This window comes from Rhinoraja longicauda, chromosome 35 (genome assembly GCF_053455715.1).
Source record: "Rhinoraja longicauda isolate Sanriku21f chromosome 35, sRhiLon1.1, whole genome shotgun sequence".
Lineage (NCBI taxonomy): Eukaryota > Metazoa > Chordata > Chondrichthyes > Rajiformes > Arhynchobatidae > Rhinoraja > Rhinoraja longicauda.
The window spans coordinates 12655863-12682303 of record NC_135987.1 but is presented as its reverse complement, the minus strand read 5'-3'; the positions used below and the strand labels follow the sequence as shown (position 1 = coordinate 12682303).

Here is a 26441-nt window from a genome sequence, read left to right as displayed (position 1 = left end):
GAAAGGAAAATCAGCCTCTGATAAATTCGCAATTTGATCTTAAATGAATTCTTACAGAGAAAAATCAAGATCAAGGATGGAATAAAATGCTCAGTTTTACATTTTGTCAAATCTAAAGCTGCAGGTTTCTCACAAAATATATATTAAATACCACAATTTAATACAAGGATTCAGCATGATTAGATCTTGTTTGGAGATACAGTAAGGTTGCTATTTTGAGAATTGTAGGTTTTTTGGATGTGCGATTTTATTGATGATTTAATTTTGTGGTACTTTGAAAAATTTACAAGACATTTTGTGGAGCATATTGTCCGTGCTTGTATATAGTGCCACCTATAGGTTAACTGGAATTTTCACTGAAGGTGCATCATTGACTTGATTTAAATATTAAGTGAAATGAAGTTCCATCCTGGATTAAATGATTACATAAGTGTTTTTATTTGGACATATTAACAATTTTGCAATGATTAATATTTGAACACGATTAAATGTTAATCTTTATTTGGATGAAGTTAGAACAATTTAAAGATAAATTTGTAAAGTGTTGTGTAGCTATTAATATTTTACATTTTAGAAGATATTTGTGTAAATAAGTGAAATTGTCTGATTTCCCACAATTGTTATACTTGTATTATGATCATATACTTTTGAAAGAGTTTAAGTAGCATTATTCTTTGGACTTTTAGCTAAAGTGGAAGGTTCTTAATTGAAAGTAAATTACTGATCTGAAGATAAAATTGGCAAAAGGATGAAACCACAGTAGGAGTAAATTGCAGATAACCAAGTTGGTAGGGCATGACTAATGCTGCAAGGATGTTCTTTGAGAAAAGATGAGTTAATTAAAAAATTAAGTAATATAAATGATTTTTGACTAAACCAATTATTGATGATGTAGTTATTAACATTATGTTTTTACTTTCAAATTAAGCATTTTTGAAAGTCATGAAAATGCAACTTAATACACTATTCCTTTCAGCTTGTCCTTTTCCTTTCAAAATTTGGAAATTGTATATCAATTGTTCACTTTAGGTGCTGAATTTCTTTTATTGGTATTCTAGGTGCAAATTGAGTCCCTGTTCATGGTGGGGTTTAGATTTCTCCATTCAAAACATATCTTTTAAGAAGTGTTATTTCACGGAGTATGAGTGTCAATTTTAGAGGAGTTAATTGTAGTTTATGGTATGTGCGAGGAAAAGCAGTCATTGCTCGAGCAAGTGGAACTAGTTTGTGTCTGAAAGAGCATCCCCAATGCCAAGTTTTAGTGATTGCATATCTTTCAGTTCATTCATTGTTGGCTTTTGTATCATGCCAGACACAAATAAAAAAGGAATTAGTTTAAGAAAACAAATGTCTCTACATGCCCAAGTCATAATATCCCTGAAAGTTTTGCTGCTTTTTGCAAAGTTATCATTAATACTGTCTTTGTTCACTGGTTAACTGATGTGCATTCAAATTCAAGATGGGGAAAAGATTACCTGTAATCACTTTAACGGTGAGTGCTAAAATATGACATTGCTTCACAACTTTTTTTGTCTTGATAATATGACTCGCTCTTTGCAATCTACAGTAACGCTTAGCAAATAATTTTCATTGTTCCTTTTCAATGGACAGCAAGAGATTCTTGCATCTTCAGTGAATTGAGTTCATACAAAATTCAGATCCCTGCACTTTCATCACCCATCAAGTGAATTCCAGGCCTTCACTATTTAGATTTAAATATTCTCATTCTTGTTTCTAGACACCACCATGTCCTCACCTCTCTGTCCTTTTCCCTCCACTTTTTTTGTAGCCTCCCTGACCAAGTCACTCATCCTGTTCTGGCCTCTTGTTCAACCAGAATTTTATGACCGTATTGCTGCCAACTGTGCCTTCAGTCACCCAAGTCTGAGGCTTTAGAATTGCCTTTCTGGACCTTAATCCTTTTGGTCATCGGTTCAACTTAATTTCATTGTGAAGTTGGTTTGTTTTGTATCATTTCTGTAAAATGGGTTGATGTTTTAATATCATGGGTGTTGTATATATGTAAATTATTATAATATAAATGTTTTTTGTATTGATAAGTGTATTTTTGTTTCCTGTATTTACTTTGTACTTGGGCAGAGTTTAGCCGATCAGTGACATGGAAGTTGAAAAAGATCCATGCACTTTGAAAACATTATACCAATATATGTCAATATCTAAGTGCTTCTTGCAATGATTTTTCTTTGTGAAAACGAGCCGATGACAGTGGCATGAGTTAATTCACCTGTTTTCGGTTGAATCTGGACAAGAGAACTGTTTTTTGAGATGGTCTTCGAACATTTACTCAAAGTTGTTGATTGACAGTGGTTCCAAGCTTAATTTTCCTTTTAATGAACAGCATCAATATTCCAAGGTGATGTACTGCTAGAGGCAAAAGATGTTGCTGCACCACATTGCTTTGAATTTTCTAGTTAAAATCTGAATTTCATTTTTAATGTTTGTTGTAATTTCAATTTTCTCTGATTTAACAAAAGATTTTGAATAGGAATATAAATACTTGGATACAGTTTCTGTGCACATGAGAAATGATGATCAGAATAGCTCAAATAACCAAGGGGACATTTCTGTTGCTTTGCTAAGAGCTGGTATGTTAGATTTGGTGATTTTAGTTATTAAATGGTGCATTCTGATCATCTCTGCAATCAAGAAAAGTGACCTTTTTGTTTTTGTGACCTTTGCTCTCAACATTGTTCAGGTTCAGCATCTGAAAATGTTTCCTTAGATTTGGTGTATCTTTAGATGTCCAATGCCGTGGTAATTCTTAGCAAGTCTCTAATTGAATGGAAAATATGAAGCTCGTACATTGCTTTGCTGCTCACAGCATTCCTTCAGTGTGGTATTTACTTTAAAAAGAATTTCCTCGATATCCTGCAGCTCTGCTCTTGCTCCCCCTCCCCCATTCGTAACATGGTCAGAGTCCCCCCTGTCCTCACCTTCCACCCCATCAGCCGTCGCATACAGCATATAATCCTCCAACATTTTCGCCACCTCCAACGTGATCCCACTACTGGCCACATCTTCCCATATCAGCCCCTTTCTGCTTTCTGCAGAGACCGTTCCCTCCGAAACTCCCTGGTCAACTCTTCCCTTCCCACCCAAACCACCCCCTCCCCAGGTACTTTCCCCAGCAATCGCAGGAGATGCAATACCTGTCCCTTTACCTCCCCCCTCGACTCCATCCAAGCACCCCGACAGTCTTTTCAGATGAGGCAGAGGTTCACTTGCGTCTCCTCCAACCTCATCTACTGTATCCACTGTTCCAGGTATCAACTTCTGTACCTGCAAGCATGATTACATAAGATATAGGCACCAGTTTTGTTATGCTGTATTAATTGCTGAATGTAGTAAATTGATGGCATAACAAAAATGAGTGCACAAAATTGTTTTGGAGTTCAGTCCTTGATGTTTGAAGATATCTGAAAAACCATTTAAAAAAAGTTGACCCAGTTATCAACACGTTTGTTGGATCTTCGTGATTACCATTGCTCATTGCTGGAGTTGCTGTTGGGTGAACATTAAGCTTCAATAAGATAAAGATAAAATAGTTTGTAAAGATAGTGAGTACTGGAATCAGATTAGTGTTGTTCAGTAGTCACACAAGTAATTTGCCCAAGTGATGAATGTATTTTCAGCATGCAAAACCAAAATTTAAATTCCTATTATATTTTTGGTATAAATTGTCAGTAAGGAAGTTGTTAATAACTGTGCTAACAGCTGGAACGATTGTACTTTTCAGAAAAGGGCAAAGTTTTAGCTGGTTTGGAGAATGGTACAGCTTTGAACCACAAGATCTCAACCAGCTGCTTTATATGTTAATCTAATTTATAAACTATATCTTGGTATTTTTATTCATTTCTTCTCTTGCTGCCAGTTTTAGATTTCTTAGTAATGAGAAGAGTGTCCTGTGACAAATAGATAAATTATGCCCTTGCAATGGAGTACTGCTAAAATAATCTAAAGATGAACAGTAATAAATGATGGCATTGTTGCCTAATGCCATGTTGCCAGCATAAGTTGGGGCAGAACCTTCACATCAAATTACTGCCTGGAGTTGTGCCAAATTGTTGCTAAACTTAAAGAAAGTAGCATTTTTTTGGGGGGGGGGGTTTAATGCTACTGGTAGGAAATGATTACCTGCCCCTTGTCTATCTGTGACAATTTATTCCCATATTTTATGCTGTAAAATCAACGATGGAAAAAAATAAATGGCACCTCCCATATTACTGTGGTCCATCCTTGGTGCTATAAGTTTTGCTATTCGCTTAGCTGTTGTGGTCATTGTCAGTGCCTTTGTGTAAAAGTTGTGTAGAGCATCATCCTTGGCAATGCTGGACACAAGGGAAGTGTTCAACTTTGAACTGTCATTACTCATTAGTTATATCACAACCCGTTAGTATTCCATTTCTTATCTGAAAACATTTGAGGAAGTTAGTTACATTCTGTGCAGTTTAACTATGTAATGCAGTGCTCGGGAATATTGTCTCCTCACAGCCAAGCCGTGTAGCAGCTTTTAACTTGGGCAAACATCATTACATTTCCTTTTAGCCACATCAACTAAGTCAAAACAAAACCTCTGTTCTGCTTCCAGCCAGCATGAAAATTGCTTTTACTTAGCTCTACTATTGATTACACGATTCCTTCCTTATCAATGGCAATTACTTTAATCAATTAGGCCTTATGTGACAGTGGTGTGAGTTTTATTGTTTTTCAGTTCTTTCATTGTAAAGTTATGAGCTTCAGCTTTCCAACCTGAAACTGTAATTGTCTATATTTTTCCATAAATTACTCTTAAATTTCAGAGTGCTCAATGCTGTTGAAGCAGTAAGATTCATTAGTCAGGTATTTTCTCTGATGTAATCTAAAACCTTTTATTCTGCCAATTCTCCCTTTGTCTAAGCTTTCAAAGTTGACCATTTTGTCTTGACGTATATATCCACAGAGTACACAGCTAATTATTGCCATTGCTAAGGTACTTGACAGCAGCATCTTAAATCTATTCTTCATCCACACGCTAAGGAAGGATAATTTGAAAGATTATGTAAAGTCTATGTACTTAGCAGGAATGTGAAAAATACATTGATGTTAAAGATGCACAGTGGCATATGGTAGTCCCTGTTTGGATAAAACCCCAGGACCTAGACCACAATATTGTCAGTTTGTTTCATCCCAGTCAGAAGATTATATTTCCTACTAAGGACATGAGGTTGTGAAAAGTCCATGACAAAAGTGTCCAAAAGCTACGGTCTCTATGTTTAACCCTATTTTAGGTTTGTTCCAGGAGTTGATCCAAAATTTAAAAAAATAAAAAGCCAGTGCACATTGACAAATAATGAAATTAATCCTGAATCACTCTTATCGTTGTAAAGAAATGATGGCGGATCATTGGTTTTATTAACAGCGTTAAACTCTGAAACATAGTGGTGCAAATTTTAAGCTGACTAATTAGAAGTAGCCTGAATTTGCTCAATGTTGTTAATTAAAAGTTTAGGGATGTTAATACTGAAGTGTTCTTTTGCAGACCCTAATCACGAAGGTGCAGCAGAGGGAATTGAAAATATGGCTGATGCTGTCACACATGCTCGTTTTGTGGGCACAGACCCTGCGAGTGACGAAGTTGTCCTGATGAAAATCTTGCAGGTAATGCCGCCTGTTAGGTAATGTTAAGAAAAACAGCGGAACTAATTAGTACTGGTATTAAAACGAAATCTGGTTACTTGGCCAGTAATTAGTGTAATGATGTATTCAATTTCATTCAAATCCATGTGGGGATTCCATGTTTTGGCTTCAAGATTTCTCCTTTGTCTCTGTTGTGAACCAGGGGATTACATAGTACTCTACATTGTTCTGATTAATTCCTTCTCTTGTCCTCAGTTTACTTTGTCTTTTTGGTAAATTCTTCCTCTCTACTCCTAAGTTACATGGGCACAGTGGATTCCATACTTCAGCCATTTGCTTGGCATTCTAAATATATAAGTCGGGTTAAAATGGGCGCATCGTACAATACATGGCATGATATCACTTGCTTGATATCACATGACATGATATGGTGGCCAATATATGATTTACACTGGTGATTTCATATCCTAACAATCTCTTACTCCCAACAAAACTTCTGCACCTTATGCTTGTTAGTTAAAAGGGTAACCACATGAACACAAAAGTGAATGCAAAATGAGCATTTCTTTCAGCTTCCACAACACCGAGTGAAGAGATCTTGAGGTAGAGGCACCTGAAACTGGCAATAGAGGCAGATAGAGTACATCAGTTACTGAAAGTAAGCATGCAGGTACAGCAAGCAGTGAAGAAAGCTAATAGCATGTTGGCCTTCAAAGCGAGAGGATTTGAGTTTAGGAGCAAGGAGGTCCTACCGGGCCCTGGTGAGACCGCACCTGGAGAATTATGTGCAATTCTGGTCTCCTAATTTGAGGAAGGACATTGTTGCTATTGAGGGAGTGCAGCTTAGGTTCACCGGGTTAATTCTGGGATGGCGGGACTGACATATGATGAAAGAATGGGTCGACTGGGCTTGTATTCACTGGAATTTAGAAGGATAAGAGGGGATCTGAAAGAAACATATAAAATTCTTAAAGGATTGGACTGGCTAGATGCAGGAAAACTGTTCCCAATGTTGGGGCAGACTAGAACAAGGGGTCACAGTTTAAGAATAAGGGGTATGCCATTTGAGATGAGGAAAAACTTTTTCACCCAGTGAGTTGTGAATCTGTGGAATTCTCTGCCACAGAATGCAGTGGAGGCCAATTCACTGGATGTTTTCAAGAGCGATTTAGCTCTTGGGCCTAATGGAATTAAGGGATATGGGTAAAAAGCTGGAACGGGGTACTGATTTTAGATGATCAGCCATGATCATATTGAATGGCAGTGCTAGTTCAAAGGGCCGAATGGCGTATACGGCACCTATTTTTCTAGGTGTTTGCTGTATTTTGGAATGGATTCTTTTAAAAGTTGCTGGATTTTTTTTTTGCATTTCCCCCAAAATATATTGGAACTTTTTGGAACAACTCGGACTAATGAATGGGGGGGGGGGTTGCTGTTGATCATAGGTAGGTAGTAATCACAATTGAAAATACATCAAGTATATTGATGTCAGCTTTTAAAATTGGCTTGTTGATGAGCTATCACAGCAGGTTTATAAAATTAACAAAGGATTCCGATTGATCTATTTTAATACAGTGCAGGATAAAGCGTGCATAATTCTTGAATTAAGCATTTGTGTTTATTTCGGGGGAATACATGGATTGAAACAGCATTTTGCTTTATCATTTTTTTTAGGTCTTGAGAACCTTACTCCTCACTCCTGTTGGTGCTCATCTGACTAATGAATCTGTTTGTGAAATTATGCAGTCATGTTTTCGAATATGCTTCGAAATGAGGCTCAGTGGTGAGTTTTCTTGGATGTGTGCCTGTTTCTATTATCTTTTTAACTTTTGTATTCTTGTTTTATGGTGACTAAGTGAACTAATTAATTGGCAACTTTACCGGATCACACAAGCAGTTTATCCCACACAGATTAATTTATTTTTAATCAAATTTTGATTTTTAAATAATTTGTATCTATATACATAGTTTATGAATGTCCCTTTCAGTGACACTTAAAAATATTTTAAAAGCCTGTCAAATGTTATTGAGGTGTTTGAGAATGGGGTTTTGTGATACAATATGGAAGGAGACCATTTGGCCCATTGGGTTGATGAAGGCTTCCAATAGAGTGAACCCAGGAGTCTCATTTCAGTCTTAAAGCCTGCTCTCAACTTGGAGTGTGCTCTGTCTTGTTGATGAGTGAGGTGTGACTGCATGAAGACCCAGGATGTGAATCCATAACACCCGCTACACTTTGCGAACCTTCCCCCTTTCTTCCGGTGTTCTCTTTAGTTTCGTTTTTAATCAGAATGTACAGTGTGGACCCAGGCCCTTCGATCCACTGAGTACACGCCGACCAGCGATCATCCCGTACATTAGTTCTATCCTACACACTAGGGACAATTTACAGAGGCCAATTAACCTGCAAACCGGAGCACCCGGAGGAAACCCACACGGTCACAGGGAGAACGTGCAAACACCATACAGATAGCACCCGTAGTCAGAATCGAACCCGGATCCCTGGCACTGTAAGGCAGCAACTCTACCGATGCTCATCTGTACCACCCACAGTGGGTTAACAACCGAATCACTTTTTTGTTGATCTGAAGCCTGGTGGCCTGCTTCCTGTTCCCTTCTCAGCTGTGCAGATTGAATTCACCAGAAGACCCACCCCTTTAAAAATTGTTCGATTCGTATATCAATGCAGCACCAAACCAGGCCCTTCAGCCCTACTCGTCCATACTGATCAAGTTACCGAGCCAGACTGCACATATCCCTGAAGTATGCAAGTAGGGAAAGTGGGCTTTGTGGCAGCTCATCAGCATAAGTAACCCACAGTTTAAGAGTACTGTATATAGTGCCAAACAATTGTAATGATGTTTATATAGAGAGGTACTGATGGTATGCTGTTTCCTTCACTCTTATCGTACAGTTTGTGGTAAAATCTAGATACAATTATTTGAATAAAACTAGTCTTAATCATGAATTGGAGGTGAAACATATTTTGTGTATTACACATGGAACTTTATAGCAGTTCCACAATCCACAATCAATAATTATTTTGTGGGAAAGACTAGAGTGATCAGTTGTTCTTGCTGGTAGTTTTACTTCATTGAAAGAATCCAAGCATAAAACTGGGACAAAGCACTATTTAATTAACAGTTAATTAATAAACTAATCAGAGCAAGTAGTTTGTTTTTCTTAATTAGAAAACATACTAAATTTGCAGCCGACTGGCAGACAGACTTATTTCATGGGCTGGGTCATCCAACCAAACACACCAGCCACTCAACTTCTAGTCGTGATTGCAACAGCACGAAATGTCCCACTCAGTCCCGTTAAAATTCCTTCTATGTTTGTAGGCTTATTCCATGGTGGATTCAATGTTGCCCTCACGCATGAAGGATGGTGGTGGTGATGAGGGAGGGGAGGGGAGTACTCCTAGTTACTGCAGATCAGGCAATCTAACCCCTTAAATGACTCACAAACTAGCTGTTCCCACTGAACTGCTCAAACTGAATTCTTAAAGCTATGTTGGGATTCTGGCAGAATATTTTGTGTTTTCTCATGGTCACTCTTCATCCTTTGTCCCATCCCATTGTGCTTTAAAAAGGTCTAGCTTTTGATGTCACCACTTTTTATGCAGTTCACTTGCTCGGTTTAGCTATTTGCTGTTTAGTGAGGAACCTTCTTAAATTCTTGGAGTTCTTGCAAAACCAGTTGCAAAGTAGATTTTATTGCAGCTGGATTTAATGTTTCTATGCACTTTTATCCCACTAGGTTCATAAAAGACGTAGTGTTTGAAAATATAAATAACTAAGTTAAATAAGTTGAGTGAGGGTGCCGCTGGTAAATTACTAAGCTCAAGTGGAACAAATTCGTAGTGCCACATGTTAGGAATATTTGTTTCATGATATTTAACTAACCTGCAATGTGGTTGGCGCAAGAAATATTTTGCACAAAAGGTGCATTGCTGGTTGGTGGTGTGAAGTGTTTGGTTGCATTTCACACAGGCCATTAAAGGACCTTTGCAGCATCAAGATGATCCAAGTTTTCCATTCTAGCTGCCTGTAGAAGATTTAACCCTCTGTGATAGAACATTTCTTCACTTTAAAGTCTTAGAAATTCGAGATTAGAAATGGCTTTGTATTTCATCAAGATTTGGCTTTATCTGTGTCTGTTGGAACTATATAAGTTATGGATGTGTGTTCAGAAATGTGTGCCTTATATTAAAAGCAGTAAAAGGGCATCTTGTGCTGTAAAGGGTGTAAACAGACAGCTGCTCGCAAGGACTGACAGTGCTGCAGTGCCATCTTCCTTCTGTTTGTGTCTGACAAATGCATTGAGTTTAATTTAAAATGGTTTAATAAGCTCTGCTTAATCCTTAGTAAACAAAACTAGGAGGGAGGTCTACTTGTTGGAGCCTCTTGATAATATCACAATGCATAATGACACCTGTGTTATTTGTTTTTTCTCTCTGCAGAGTTATTGAGGAAATCTGCTGAACACACACTGGTAGACATGGTGCAGCTGCTGTTCTCAAGGTAGAAATACTGAGATTAACCTGTCATAGTTCTCCTTTGGGGCTAGCCAAGGGCAACTATTTTGTGTGTTGATACCTTAATATCAAAAAAGTGGACTTGTTTCATTACTGTTTAGATTTCATTAGTGCAAATATAAAACCTCTATTGATCTAAAATGGTCTCTTAAATTTTCGATTGAACAGTCGTATTGTCGAGCTATAATTATTTGGAAATGAGTTATTTTTTTCCTGTTTATGGTGGTGTAAAATGCTTTGAAGATCTATGCGATGTTGTTTGTTAATATCTTTTGAACATATTTGGGTTGTGTGAATCAGTTTTTGTTGAGTAACAGTTTTATCATCCTAGCCTTCTATCACAGAATTTCACAGCTTCACATTTCCTCTTTCCATTCTCTCTGGCTGTACATTAGTTGAACTGACACGTAGCCCCTCTGCCTCCCAGATTACTGAGCAGGCCATTAGGTTGCATATACGAGTATTGGGTCAATTTTGTCCTCTGACACAGTGGTTTTTTATGTATGAACAATGTAAGCTGACTTTAATGGACTGGATATCCACAGGTATTTTGTCAGTGCAAAGCAGCTGCCTAATCTATTCAAAGCATAATAAACCTAGCAACTTAACATTCATTCTCGGGATCAGCTGGGGTAAGCCAGTATCTCATCTGCAGCTCCTTCTGCAACTCATTCTGAATCTCAAATTTAAGTTTCTATGTAAATTGTGGCAGAATGTGATACTGTTGCATTGTACCCTTTGCACACCAAGATGACCATCTGGAGAGCGATTTAGCAAGTTCGTGACCAAGTGGATTTGGAATTGCCTGCACTATTGCTGGCAGGGTCATTTGATGTAGCTACTGCCCAGCTGATCCTCCCCAGCTCTCTTTATGTGATGTTTCATTCCACACAAATCAGTTGCTGTTTTTTTCCAGTGACACTATTATTTCGTGTCCAATGCAAGTAATACTTTTGATATTGAAGATCAAGAAATTGATCTGCATTTCAAATTTGTCCATTGTAAATGCTTATCCACAGTCGCTGCTATACTTTGCCCCCCTTTGTGGTTTTTCTCTGTCCCTGTGAAGGAGTATCTTTCTTTTGCGGCCTCAGGAAAAAAAATATTGGAAACACAAGCTTTTACAGGCATGATCTGCCTCTTTAGCATGCAGCTATAGTCCTGTCATATATTTGTTCTTGTGTCATTTTTTGTCCATTAAAAAAAAAGTTCGTATTCTTTCTCTTAAAATGTTGCACGCACACTGTCAATAAGATTTCTGTTCAGGTGAGCAGATATGGTTTCAAATTTATATAAATTACTAGAAGAAGTGCAGCCATGTCTGCTGTGCAGACAGAAATCTCAGAAAGCAGTGGGGAATTACTGTAAACTGATTGACAGTATGCGTGCAGCATTTAAAAGATAAACCATTTCTTTAAAAAGTCTGACTATCTGGCGATAATCAATGAAATAAGAGAAACTGGTATCTTTAGTTTGTCCATAGAGTTTAAGTTCTGTCCATTTTCTTATGTAATCTTAAATTGGTTTTAATATACAATTTAATATTGTGTATTTTATATGTCCAAAACTCTCATTGCTTAATTTTTCCGATATAGCATGGTTCATTTTAAGGCAGCTGCACTTTGTTACAAAGAAACTCAGTCCCTGATATCGATCTTAATCCCATTTGCCTGCATTCGGCCAAACCCCTTTATTCCTCCATTTCCAGACTCTAACTTGGGAAAAGGTTGTGACCATTCACTTATCTGTGCCCCTTATAATTTTGTGTACCACTTTAAATGTCACCCCTCCAACTCCTTTGCTTCAGAGAAAACTCCAAGTCTATCCAATCTCTCTTTATAACTCAAGCCCTCCAGTCCAGGTAACATTCCTGTGAATCTTTTCTGCACCCTTTCAAGCTTAATCTCATTCTTCCTATAACTTGGCAACAAGAACTGCACTCAATATCCCAAGTGTGGTCTAAGCAACAATTTATACAACTGTATTGTGAAGTGCCAACTCCTATACTTAGTGGTTCAGCCAATGGAGGCAAGGATACCGAACACCACCTTCAATAGTCTGTCTGTATTGCCACTTTCTGGGTACCTCTACCTCAAGGTCTTTTCACTCAGTGTTGTGGAAGCTGAAAGAGATGCTCATTTTGAATTCACTTTTGTGTTCATGTGGTTACCCTTTTAACTAATGTTCCAAGCATAAGATGTAGAATCAGTTATGTTGGGAGTAAAAGATAGTTAGGATATACATTTGCAGTATTTGCATTGTAGGACAGAGCATGAATAGAAAAAAATGGGGAGTTGACAAATGTAACCTTGAGGACAAATTTGTTGATATTTGCTATGGCGACAGCAATAATACTGTGAGGAACCAACCCGAATCAGACTATTTGATATCCATTATTGTGTAATCAGACAGGATTCATTTATCTTTAGCAGAAAATGCCCTCGGAAGGAGGAATAATGTTGAATTCCAAATTCAGTTCATGTCCTAAATTTTAATCGTAATTATTAGCCAAGTATGTTTTGCAACATATACAAGGCATTTGGTTTGCCATACAGTCATACCAAAAAAGCACAAGACACACAATGACATAACGATTTGACATAAACATCCACCACAGCGGCTCCTCCCCATTCCCCACGGTGATGGGAGGCAATAAAGGCTTGTCTTCTTTCCTCCTTTTCTCCCGCGGTCGGGGGAGTCGAACCATCTGCAGTCGTGGCGATTGAAGCTCCCGCAGCCGGCGATCGAAGCTCCCACGTCGGGGCGATCGAAGCTCCTGCGATCGGGGCGGTCGAAGCTCCTGCGGGTTGGAACTCCCGAAGTCGGTCCCGAACCACGGACCGCCTCCTCCACGTAAAAGTCCGCAGGCTCCCGCGGTTGGAGCTCCCGAGGTCTCAGCAAGAGGCCGCCAGCGCCACGATGTTAGGCCGCAGTGCAGACGGTGATACGACACGGAAAAAGTCTCATCTCCGTCGAGGGAAGGGGAAGAAAGTGTCTCCCCATCATCCCCCACATAATCCAAAACTAAAGATAAACTAAAACATACATTTTACACCAAACTAAAAACACGAAGGAGAAAGACGAGACAGACCGTTGGCGAGGCTGCCATCGTACGGCGCCCCCTCAATGATCTAAGGATAGTGTGGGCTAACGTGGACCATTGCTGTTCTATTTGCAGCATGCGGAGCATAAAGCCTTGGAAGTGTAATAAGTAGTGCAAAGGATAATAAAAGACTGAGACTACTGACTGGCTGGTGGAATGGGCTGATGCATGACTGTTGAAATTCAACCCAGTTTTAATGTGAAGTGATATAGTTTCAAAGTAACACAAACAAAACCAATTCTATTTTGTATAAATCTTTGGAAGAGTGTTTCATAAATGAAGGATTTTGATGAAGTAATTAGAGAAACATCTGACTGGTAGCAGAAAGAGGAGACACATCTAAAGTAATTAGCAAAAATATAAGTGGCAACATGACAAATAATATTTATCACAAGTGGTTGGGATCTGAAATTTACTGCCTGGTGGTATAGAGGTGTAAATTGATTAAATAATGACTAGAAGAGATGAAACTATTGAGGTATTGGGGGTGTGTGGGATGGGGAAGAAAAGTGTGATTCCTTGCAATACTTTTCAAGTGCACCAGTAACTTTTGATGTGCCAAATGACACCTCCTTGCCCTGTACCATCCCAACATTTGTTATATGTAAATGTTTGAGACAGAAAGGATATTCATTACTGAAACTGTTCTGTGGATTTTGCTTTTATACTTTCTAACATTTGTTAATGTTCTGCAGGTTACCTCAATTTAAAGAAGAAGCCAAAAGTTTTGTGGGAACCAGTATGAAGAAGGTAGACTAATATTTTATTTTCCGTTGATTCCATGGTGGCTTTTTTGCTTAAATAGGGCTGTGTGTTTAATTTACTTCATCCTGTTTTTGTGTGTTTCCTTTGCTTGTATGCATTATGATCTTGTTTTGACTGCTTTGTGCCTGGCAATGCTTATTTAATGTTTCTCAAAGAGTTCAGAATTTTAAAGAAAAACATTTAAAAGTTTGCAATGACACTAAATCATTATTTGACAGGAAATTGAGGCTTGAGTGTTCTTTTGGAATTTTCCCAATATGTGGAAAACACCCCTTTCATAAATGGGAAACTGTCGTTTGCACAGTCTCAACAATTAATTTGGGCATCCATTAGTTTAGTTACTTTCTGCACTTTTGGGAAAGTCTGTCCGAGTACTGGTGAAGGGTGCTACACAGAAGATCAATCTCCTTTATTGCTCTCGAAATATTAAAACTGCAGATGCTGAAAACCTGAAACAAAAGCCGAACTCTGTGGAAACATTCAGCAGGACAGGCAACATCTGTGGAGGGAGAACCCTAATCAAAGTTTTGGGTTAGTGATCCCACATAGAATGGGAAAGTGAGATGACAGTTTTATGTTGCTGACAATTGTGTATTTAAGGTTTTAGTTGTTTTAAGATTGGGAATATGTTAAGTGATTGTGAGTATGAAAGGAATTTGGAGAAACGCACAACTGTGCATCCACTTTGGCTTAGTCTGTTCCTGTTAAACTGGCTGATTTTATTTGCATTAGCAGAGCATTGTGAGCCATCTTGGGAGTCTTTGAGGTCGACGTTTTGCATTTTAAATTCCATTGCTGCCTGCCCCAGAAAGTTCTGCTGCATTTATTTTCAAATTATATATTTGATGTTGGAACTTTGCACTTCCGGACACTTTTGTTTAATTTAAAGACATTGACTAAGTAAGCAAGAAATAAGTGCAGTTCACGGAAATCTTCAAACTATTTTGTTCTTAGTTTCTCAACATCGTTTTTCTTTTGTCCTCTCCTCCCGTGCCTCACCGTGTTTTTTTTACACAATTTCTCAAATGCACACGTGTACTGCACCTTTCGAAGGTATCACAAAATGCTGGAGTAACTCAGCGGGTCAGGCAGCATCTCAGGAGAGAAGGAATGGGTGACGTTTGGGGTCGAGACACTTCTTCTGAAGACCCGAAATGTCACCCATTCCTTCTCTCCTGAGATGCTGCCTGACCCGCTAAGTTATTATTTTTTATTTTATTTTATTTTTAAGTTATTTTGTGATACCTTCCACGTGTACTGTACCTTTTATTCGTTTTCCGAGAGGCAGATCCATGATTAGGCCATTAAATCAATACCTCAAATAAAGGCCACTCGTCAGTTAGAGTCAAGAACTATAGACCTGATTGTCAAGTTCGGGCTGATGTTGACTGGACAACTTAAGTCTTTTACTGTGGTGTTAATTATCAGAGCATATTAACCCGCTGACAGGAGATTTACCTATACAGTTGATCTCGCTGGTTTCCATCCCAATGTTGTCGGGTTTGTTTAATCTTAAAAATAAAGTTTTTAATACGAAGATCATAGAGGTATAATTATACTTTAACCAATGTGACATAAGCATCATTATTATTATGTTCTGTGTCCTTCACAAAATTGTGGCACAAAATAGACCCAGGAACTGCAGATGTGGGAACCTTGAGCAAAACTCGAAGTGCTGGAGGAACTCAGTGGGTCGGACAACATTTGTGAAGGGAAATGGACAGCGGCTCGAAGGATCCCAACCTGAAACATCGCCTGTCCATTTCCCTTCATAGATGTTGCCTGACCAGCTGAGTTCCTCCAGCACTTTGTTTTGCTGTTGTACAGGATACTTGGCTATGAATAAATCATTTTTCCTATCGATAAATATAAAATGAAATGGGATTTTAAAAATGGAAGTGTGAGCATGCTGAAAACTTTTAAGAAGTTTGGCGCATGTGTAAGATGGAAAGTAATCAGGAGTAATGTGCAAGCTTCTCCCTGTGAAGGTTGAATACATGGTTTCTGTGCACAACGTGACTGTCTAGCAGTGCAAGAAATGGATATGCAGAAATGCAAATACTTTTTTCAAAATACCATTTCCAAAACATAAACGTTTGTTGAATGCCCAATTAAAACTCTTTGATGTTTGGCTTTTTGGAATGCAGGTAATTAGTAAATCCAAATAAATCTGTAGACTTTGAAGTGATCTAAGGTGTCCTCATTATAAAGTATTTGATTATGTTGCATGGTTTGCATCAAGCACTGCATGAGGTGATGGTTATGTTTTGAAGTTCCTCTTACAAATGGTTTAGATGGACATCCTAAGGCATGAATTTGTGTCTTAAAATTCATACATGGCTATATTTATAAAGAGGATCCTTAGTTTTGTATGCTTTCAAATGTGAAATAATTAAAATGTAGTTGAAAGTTTAATTGAGATTTAAAAAAAATCCCTCATCACAATTATTTTACAACTTTTTAATTTACTATTTACTGGCAACTGCAATTTTTTCCCCCCTGAGGCTTACACTATCATGTGGAAAAACAAACGAGTGCAGGTAAGGATATTAGACTGATGCAAGCTTTGTCAGTGGAAGGAAGGTCACAGTCTGAATACTATTCACACTAGTATGGGACTTGGGATTCTGCATATATGTAATTTCATCAAATAACATTTACAATTTTGCAATTAAAGAATTTTTAAAAAGGTTAAAGTAAATCAAACACATTAGTGAAAATGTTATGTTGTTTTCTCCCATAAATTCAAAAATGGCTATAGGTAGAAAACATATTTTTCATCAAATTGATGAGATCTCGTGCCATTTCCTTAAGAAAATTATTTCTTCAGGGTGTCAGTTCTAATTATGAATATATATAATGTTTGGAGTTACCTAATATGCACATAGTTGGTCCTAAAGCAACAGATGCTGGTCGCTTGAAACAATTGTTTGTTGCACTGTGAACTGATCGTATGATACCTCCCTTTCTATACACTAGGAGATATGGAGAACAAAATCTGATGTTTCTTGCTATAATTTCTGACAAGCAACAGTATGTAGATGGAGTTTGGTTTGTTCACAGCTGCGATACCATAATGTGCCAACAAATCAGACCTTCAGTATATTATGAACTATTCAAAATATAAGTTTGGTTCTTCCATTGTGCATTTGTGGAACATATTATAAGCATTATGATCCTTTGCTGTTGTACTTTAACTGGTCTTCCATTTTCTCCATCAAATTTGATTTTTATTCATTTGCAGAGACTTAGGATCAGTTTATATATTTGTGTACATCAATATTACTGACATTCTCATTTCTATCTTGAATGCCTTTTATTTCCATAATATTACCAAACAGCCCATTTAAAGAATATGGGGTATTCCTGATAATTTCACTTTTATTATATTTGGTGGCATCCCCACATAGCACCATTATTGATGGATCTTTCAGAAATCTTTTCCTATCATTCCTCCATATGCATTGTGATTTACTGCTGCAGTGATGTGTGGCGTAGAAAGATATTTGTAACTTGGGTGGTTAATGTTTGGTAATTTTCATCCTTGGACCAGGACCTGACCTGTGTAGCTTGGTGAAGATTTTGCAAGGGAAGTAGTGGGGGTGATCAGTTAAATGACTGTTTACTTTCAGTTTTGCTCTGGATCAAAATGAATTGGTGCAATAGCCTAAGTTGTGTTATTTCTGTCTGTAGTGCCCTGCTTTTCTCTCCCCATGTATGCTTGGCATGTTTATCCAGAACTAATTAACCTAGCCAAGATTCCATTGTTGGGGTTGGAATGCTCTTAATGATGATGTGAATAAGCCCTACTGGATAAGTAATATTTCACCTTTAGATTGCATGCAAGAAAGTCTGGGTATAAGTTTAATGTATTAAAAATATTAACGAGTGAAAGTCTGTTGCAGGAATTTCCTTCATAATTAGCAGTAGACAGAGAACTTAGTTTTCAGAACCACATCAAAGTTTTGAAAAATGAACATAACCTTTTGATCAATTCCATGTCAGTGTTGTACCTCATCATTGTTATTAATTGTTGTTTAGGCATGGGGCAAATTTCATTCCTTAATATTGGTTTAGTATGAATAAATAAGTGGCCATTTTGTTTTTCATTTTATGCTGTGAGCTTCACTTGAAGTGATAAACTGAACAGGGAAGTTTGCAAACAAAAAATATAATTAGCTGGATTTGAATCTCAGTATTTTAAAGCAGTGCTTGCATTAGAATATGTTCACGTTCAACTTGCAGCTTAAAATGAGGGCTGGAGGAATGAGTGACTCATCCAAGTGGAAAAAGCAGAAGAAATCACCACGACCTTCTCGTCATGCCAACAAACTTGCACTTGCGTCCGATCAGCAGTCAGTTCCTGGCCAGGTCTTGCACGGTTCAATCGGTTCTGTACCTCAGCTCTTGAACAATCATCCAGGTATGTTTTGTTTGGCTCGTCGTTCCTGAGAAAGGAAATCTTGCAAACAATTTTCCTGGTGAAAGGTTCAGAGAATTTAAGTTTAAAAATATTAGCCTTTCAAAAAATATATATTTTTCCTTCAGCACCACTATTCTGCATGAACATTAGCTTTGAGATATAGCATAAAGTGAGTTTGCAACAACACTAAATTTGAACACGGGTGAAAATGCAGGCACAGATTCATTTACAAATGTTTGATTAATTTGCGCATAAGTTCAACCCATAATAGGTTATACGTTTGAAGTCGCTGGCTCTTGTTTTGGATTTCTCTGCTAATGCAGCAGTAACAACACTCAAGAAACCTGGAAAATAGCGATAAGAAATCGAAAACCTGTACCTTGAGGCATATGAATGCAAAATAGCCCATATCCATAATTTAAACATTAAAAAAAATATTGCATATAGGGAGTTGAAAGAACAAATAGATAATAAAGGCTGTATTCTTGTCATCTCGATGTTTGATATATTTATTCGTCTAAAGGTGAAACATCCTTCCTGGAACATTCGGTGGTACCTGTGAACAGTGCAAGTTCAACGACTATTTCTGAAAATGCATCAATTCTTTTAAGCCCTGCCACAGACAGTGGTGTGGAATTTTCTTCAAAGACAGCATCAAAAGAAGACCTCACTGATCTTGATCAGGTCACTCCAGCAAGCACCCCTTCCGGTGAACCAGCTGAAGAAAAAAATATAGAGTTGCTTGCTCAGCAAGAGTCTCAGGTAAATGCCACTATTAATTTTGAGGAATTTTTATTATTTTACATCCTGTTCAATTATTATTCTGAATCCTTCTGGTGTGTACTTCATTGTTTTAATCTTGTTCGTAACAGCTTATTATGGTGCAAACATTGGAATTTTCTTAGAGTGTAAAAGCAAAATGCATATCAGTTCAGCCAATATATTTTCATGTCATAGCATTGCATACATCACCCACTGCTTTGAACAAGGAGTCTTTACACAATCCTTTGAAACCTCAGCTCCCTAATCCAGAACGTGTTAAATCTCTCCTGTCAGGTTACGTGGAAGGAGAAGAAAGTGGAGGAGACATCCTGTTTGTTTATGACAGATAACTTTTCCCATCATCTTTCTTAACTTATACGCTACATTTGATGTGGTTCATCACATCATCCTCAAGTCTTTCATTAATTGTCTAACTGTTTGTAACAAAAGTCAGCTTGTTCTATTCCGACCTAGTCAGCTGTAGTTTACTCATTTAGCAGCACAGAAATAAGTCCTTCGGCCGAACTCGTCCATGCTGTCCATTAACTCATTGTCTTCAGAGTTTGTCTACTGCTTTTAGGTTTACACATCATGATTATATGAGACTTTTTAAAATCCATGCCTTTTAGACTAGTTTATATGTTTTCCACTTACAGTCATGTAAAGTTGTGGATAATTAAATTTTAAAAAAACTGATTAACACTGATTACTCGTTTGCTGTTCATGGGTAGTGGACTTTCCCAATGCCCAATTTGATGCAGTTCCCACTACTGTACCGTTGTGATACAGTGGCTCAGCTAGTAGAGCTGCTGCCTCACAACTCCAGCAACCTGGATTCAATCCTGACTCTGCTGTCTCTGAAGAGTTTGCAATATCTCCCTGTGACCACACGGGTTTCCTCTTACACTCCAGAAACGTGCGGGTTGGTAGGGTCATTAACCACTGTAAATTGCCCGAGTGTGCAAGTTAGTGGTACGATCTTAAAGTTGTTAATGTGCATGTGGGGAGAATAAAAACATGGGAATTAAGGTAGGATGGGTGTTTGATGCTCCAGGCGATTGAATGACATGTTTCTATGACTCTATATATAGGAAGTTTGAACCTTGTTCTGAAATTATTATTACAATGTACCTTTGGGTACTAAGTAAGCTAGTTGAATTGAAGCTTGCTAATTTTTTTTTGAAGGGCGGAAGATTGGATGAATTTTTGGCAAAGGAAGAGAAGGCTCAATTCACATCTGTGGAATCTATTCCAGAAGTGTTAGAAGATCGTGACTCACTCACAGAAATATCTGACACTGCTTCAATCCATGAAGTACATGATATGGACTACGTTAACCCTCGTGGGGTTAGGTTTACACAGTCAACGCAGAAGGAAGGTTTGTGTTAGTGCTTGTATATGTTGGAATGAAACAAGATTAATCAAAGAACAACGGAAGGGTTCATTTTAATTTTAGTCATGAAACAAATGTAACTTTTTTTTTACCATAATGTCTGAACTGGAAACTTGTAAATAATTCAGTCAATTTGGTGTGTGCCGAATGAGACCACGTGTAAACTGGAGGAACAACACCTCATATTCCACTTGTGTAACTTACAACCCTACCATATGAATATTGAATTCTTCACTTTTAGGTAACCCCTCACAACAACCCTTCCCCAATTTCCCTCACCCTTCCTTCCCCCATCTTCCCTCTGCTTTGTCCCACCTTGACTCCCACCTATTTTCCTCTTCCATTCCACCCTCTCCTGCTACTTTCCTCCTGCTGGATTTACTTAACAAACCTGCCCCACACTTTCGTTTATTATCTAAAGGAAAACATATTGTACAGAAGTAACTCAGCAGGTCAGGCAGTATTTGGGGAGGGAATGGGCAGGCAATCCGGGAAATCCAAGGGCAGAGGAGTCTGCTTCTTGACCAATAATAACTGGTGTAATCCTGGAAATATTAAGACGCTTTCTCGTTCCTGCTCGCCGGACCTGGAACATCTAACTATCTTATGCCGACCATTCTACCTACCCCGGGAGTTCAGCTCGGTGATCATCACAGCCATCTATATCCCACCGCATGCGGACACCGACGTGGCACTGTCCACCCTACACGATGTGTTGTGTCAACACCAAAACAAGAACCCTGATGCGGCTGTGCTGGTGGCTGGAGACTTCAATAGGGGAAATCTCAAAAAGGTCATGCCCAACTTCTACCAACACATCACGTGTGTCACCAGGGAGGAAAGAACTTTGGACCACTGCTACACGCCGTTCAGGAAAGGCTACAAGGCCGTTTCTCTCCCTCCTTTTGGGAAATCTGACCACGCTGCCATTTTCCTGCTGCCGGAGTACAAACAACGGATAGTACGGGAAGCGACAGTGACGAGGGACGTAAAGCGGTGGGCTGACCATTCAGAGGCCATGCTGCAGGATGCACTGAGCGAAGTCGACTGGAACATGTTCCAAGCAAGTTCCAGAGACGTAAATGAGTTTGCGGAAGCGGTTATGGACTTCATTGCCACAATAGCCGATACCATCATCCCCACGGTAAGGGTCAGTATCTTCCCTAACCAAAAACCCTGGGTGGACAGGTCTATTCGCGTGGCCTTGAATGCTCGCACCGCTGCTTACAACTCCGGCCTGGCATCCGGCAACATGGACGACTACAAGGGAGAGTCCTACCGACTGCGAAGGGCAGTGAAGGATGCAAAAAAGAGGTACCGGGACAAGATGGAGTCACAAATGGAGCAGCAGGACACCAGGCGCCTTTGGCAGGGGCTACGGACTATAACTAGCTACAGGTCCAGCACCCCCTCAACCGGAAGTGCCGGCTCCTCCTTAGCTGATGACCTGAACTCTTTTTACGCACGGTTTGAGACGGGTAACACCACCAGCTCGCCGTCTAAAAACAGCACCGAAGGGGCGCTGGCTTGCGAGGCTGGAGGGGGATCCACCGTCGGGGATGTGCACACATTCTCGGTGTCTGAGCATGAGGTGAGGTGGGCTCTGACGCGTGTGAACACGAGGAAAGCTGGAGGCCCAGATGGTATATCTGGGCGAGTATTAAAGTCTTGTGCTACTCAGCTTGCTCCAGTGCTCACCACAATATTCAACCTCTCCTTGGCAAAGTCCGTGGTCCCTGCATGCTTCAAAAGATCCATCATTGTACCGGTGCCAAAGAATGCCTCTCCAGCGTGTTTAAATGACTACCGACCGGTGGCCCTCACCTCGGTTGTCATGAAATGCTTTGAGAGGCTAGTTAAGAAGCACATCTGCGCCCTCCTTCCTCGCAACATGGACCCACTACAGTTCGCATACCGTCCGAACAGGTCCACGGATGATGCGGTCTCCCAGGTTCTACACACCGCTCTCTCTCATCTGGACAGCCAGGGGGGCTATGTGAGGATGCTGTTCATTGACTTTAGTTCAGCATTCAACACAATAGTCCCCAGCAGACTGGTTGAGAAGCTGCTGGAACTGGGGCTTAGCACCCCTCTGTGTGCCTGGGTCCTGGACTTTCTCACTGCCAGGCCCCAAGTGGTCAGGATGGGGGAACACACATCTAGCTCCCTCACCCTGAACATAGGATCCCCCCAGGGCTGCGTCCTTAGCCCCCTACTGTACTCCCTGTACACACATGACTGTGGGGCCAGGTTCAGCTCAAACTCCATCATCAAGTTTGCTGATGACACTGTGGTGGTGGGCCGGATCTCCAACAACGATGAGAAGGCCTACCGGGAGGAGGTGGCTGATCTGGCACTCTGGTGTCAGGACAATAACCTCCTCTTGAATGTCACTAAGCAGCGCCTTTACCACCTTAGACAACTGAGGAAATTCAGAGTGTCGCTGAGGATCCTTCATTGCTTCTACTCTGGGGCTGTAGAGAGCATCCTGTCCGGCAACATTACAGTCTGGTTTGGGAACAGCTCTGCCCAGGACAGGATGGCCCTGCAGAGAGTAGTGCGTTCGGCAGAACGCACCATGGGAACTACACTCGTCCCCCTGCAGGACCTATACATCAGGAGGTGCAGATCCAGAGCAAGCAAGATCATGAGGGACCCCTGCCACCCCAGTAACGGACTGTTCCAGATGCTACGATCAGGCAAACGTCTCCGCTGTCACGCTGTGAAAACGGAGAGGATGAGACGGAGCTTCTTCCCACAGGCCATCAGGACTGTCAACTTTTATAACCCCAGAGACTACATTTTTGTCGACACTTTTTGTGCTATGTTTAGTAACTCATTAACTTTATTTATATGCTGTAACTAATTCTTTTTGTGCACAACCCGCAGGCATTGCCACTTTCATTTCACTGCACATCGAGTATGTGTATGTGACAAATAAATTTGACTTGACTTGACTTGACTTGATCCATCTTCAGACTTTGAGTCTCTGAGATAAAATTAAACCCTAGAAATATAGATTGATAATACAATTCAATACAATATATCTTTATTGTCATTGTACAGGGGTACAATGAGATTGGGAATGCACCTCCCATATGATGCAATAATTTAATTAGCTAGTCAGTATTAATTTAAACAACCCAATTAAACAAATTGTAACAGTTTTAAAACAGAATAAAGTGCAAGTAAATCTGTGCCGGATCACTGCGATGTGACCATCCGGCTCAGCAGGACTGGTTCATAGCAGCTATGGCCCTGTGGATGAAGCTGTTCCTGAGTCTGGAGGTGTGGGCGTAGAAGGCCTTGTATCGTCTGCCCGATGGTAGAAGTTCGAACAGACTGTTGCAGGGGTGTGAAGAGTCTTTGTGGATGCTGGTGGCTTTTACGAGGCATCGTGTGTTGTAGATGCCCTCCAAGGCTGGTAGCTGTGTTCTGATGGTCCTCTGAGCTCTATGGACTACCCGCTGAAGAGCTTTCCTCTCTGCCTCCGTGCAGCTGAGATATCACACAGGGATGCCATGTGTTAGGATACTCTCTATGGTGCAGCGGTAGAATGTCGTCAGCAGCTGTTGGGGTAGACCAGACTTCTTTAGTGTTCTTAGGTAGAACAGTCGTTGCTGTGCCTTCTTGACCAGCGCAGCAGTGTTATTGGACCATGTTAGGTCCTCCGAAATGTGAGTGTCCAGAAACTTGAAGCTGGACACTCTCTCCACACTGTCCCTGTTGATAAAGATCGGGGCGTATTCCCCGTTGTGTGACCATCATAATGTCAATGATTGAAAGATGTTAAAAATTCTGCATATTATGAAAAGATGGGAGGGTAAATAGAGATAGGCAACATTGTTAAAAAGAGTTGGAATGGATACCAAAATGCTAAGAAATATTTAACAAACATTCCAGAATTCATTAAAGTGAAGTAAAATAAGGTGATGCCATTAGTAGTAAAAACTTCAACATCAACACCTTAGCATTGGTTACAACAAGAGGCTTAGGTGTCTTTGAAACAAAATAAGTATGTGAGAATAAAGGAATAGAAAGATGTGCTGAATGGTTGAGATGACGTAGATGGAAGGACTGAGGTTTTATATGGGGCATTATGTGTAACGTGGACTAATGTGCAAGTCTCCCTCTCAGGTGCTGCTTTGGTTCCATATGGTTTGCCATGTATCCGGGAGCTCTTCCGTTTCCTTATATCCCTCACCAATCCACATGATCGCCACAATTCTGATGTGATGATCCATATGGGTTTGCAGTTGCTCACCATCGCATTGGAATCAGCGGCAATTGCTAATTACACATCATTGCTGGGTCTTATTAAAGATGAGCTCTGCCGGCACCTGTTCCAGGTAGGAATTTTTAATTTCATAAACGTTTTGTGACCGTGCACATTTAGTGGCTTTGCATCACAGAAATAAGTGTTTCATGTCATTTGCTTTTCAGCTGTTAATTGTGGAACGTCTTAATTTATACGCCACTTCCCTCCGGCTATGTTTCCTTTTATTTGAAAGTATGAGGCAACATCTTAAGTTCCAACTTGAGGTAGGTGAAATTTAATGTATTTCAACCTAGAATCCCTGGTAGTTGAACCTGCTTCACACGACTGTAATGGCAACCAACAATAATGGCCATTTTAATACCTCTTTTAACCCTGATGCAGAGATCTTGTCGTTTTTCAGTTCTGGGCGTCAAATTTCTGGGCATTACTTTTAAAATATTCATTTTGAACTCCGTGGTGAACAAATTGGCTTACCTTTATCTACATGTTGTATGATGATGGACACAATGCTGGAGTAACTCAGTGGGACAGGCACCATCTCTGGAGAGAAACGTCATCTCTGATGACGTTTCGGGTCAAGACCCTTCTTCAGACTGAGTCAGTATGATGAATTGTGTCATTCATATTGAACCGTGCTCACCTGTGCAGCTGGCTAAACAGAAGAGACTTGAATTCAGAATACACGGATCATAAAATTTATCTCCACAATAATTAATATAATGTTTTGAATGTTTGAGCAGCAAAAAAAATAAATTATAATGGATGGCACTCCAACTAATTTTCCTGTCTTGATCTCCAAAAATATCCTCGGTGTTTACATTTATGTTGCTTTTTAAAAGGTACAAAATATTTAATTATTTTCCAGTTGCATTTTGTTTAAGAATATAATTGTGGGCACCCAAACAATTCTGAGTCTTTTTGGTACCAGCAAAGAACTTAAATTGGGCTTGTCTTGTATTTTATTTAGAATTGCACTCTGTCTTTCGGCTATGCTATTGGGTGGCACAGTGGGGTAGTTGGTAGAGCTGCTTCCTTACAGTGTCAGAAGCCCGGGCTCTATCCTGAGTTTGGATGCTGTCTGTGGAATTTGCACATTCTCCCTGTGACTGCATGGGTTTCCTCCGAATCCCTGGTTTCCTTCCACATCCCAAAAATGTGAAAGGAAGGTTAATTGGCCTGTGGAAATTGCTCGTAGTCTGTAGGAATTGATGAAAAAGTGAGACAACATAGAATGAGTGTGATGGGTGATTGATGGCCAGCATGGACATGGCCTGTTTCCATACTGAATCTTTAAACTAAACTGGCAGATTTTCATTTGATGTGACAAACATCAATTTGTTTGAATGGCTTTGCTTTTGACTGAGATGTCTTTTTCTTGTAGGTTCAGAATTGAGGGACAAAAGTTTAGGGGTAACATGAGGGGTGACTTCTTTACTCAGAGGGTGGTGACTGTATGGAATGGGCTTCCGGTGGAAGTGGTGGAGGCAGGCTCGATTTTATTATTTAAGAGTAAATTGGATAGGTATATGGATAAGAGGG

General features: G+C 39.6%; 1 protein-coding gene across 7 annotated transcripts in view; it reads left to right on the top strand.

The window, feature by feature from the left end:
- The window catches only part of gbf1 (golgi brefeldin A resistant guanine nucleotide exchange factor 1), a 165415-nt gene that overhangs the window by 91215 nt on the left and 47759 nt on the right, over positions 1-26441 (top strand). For 4 of the 7 annotated variants that reach the window (XM_078428585.1, XM_078428581.1, XM_078428580.1 and 1 more), the window contains 10 exons: positions 5540-5658; positions 7312-7420; positions 10103-10163; positions 13976-14030; positions 16550-16585; positions 18291-18468; positions 18992-19230; positions 20416-20608; positions 24761-24972; positions 25067-25165. In XM_078428585.1, coding sequence (XP_078284711.1) covers positions 5540-5658; positions 7312-7420; positions 10103-10163; positions 13976-14030; positions 16550-16585; positions 18291-18468; positions 18992-19230; positions 20416-20608; positions 24761-24972; positions 25067-25165 — 1301 coding nt within the window. The remainder of the gene's footprint in view (positions 1-5539; positions 5659-7311; positions 7421-10102; positions 10164-13975; positions 14031-16549; positions 16586-18290; positions 18469-18991; positions 19231-20415; positions 20609-24760; positions 24973-25066; positions 25166-26441) is intronic. The other 3 variants (XM_078428587.1, XM_078428586.1, XM_078428582.1) reach the window with 1 other exon arrangement.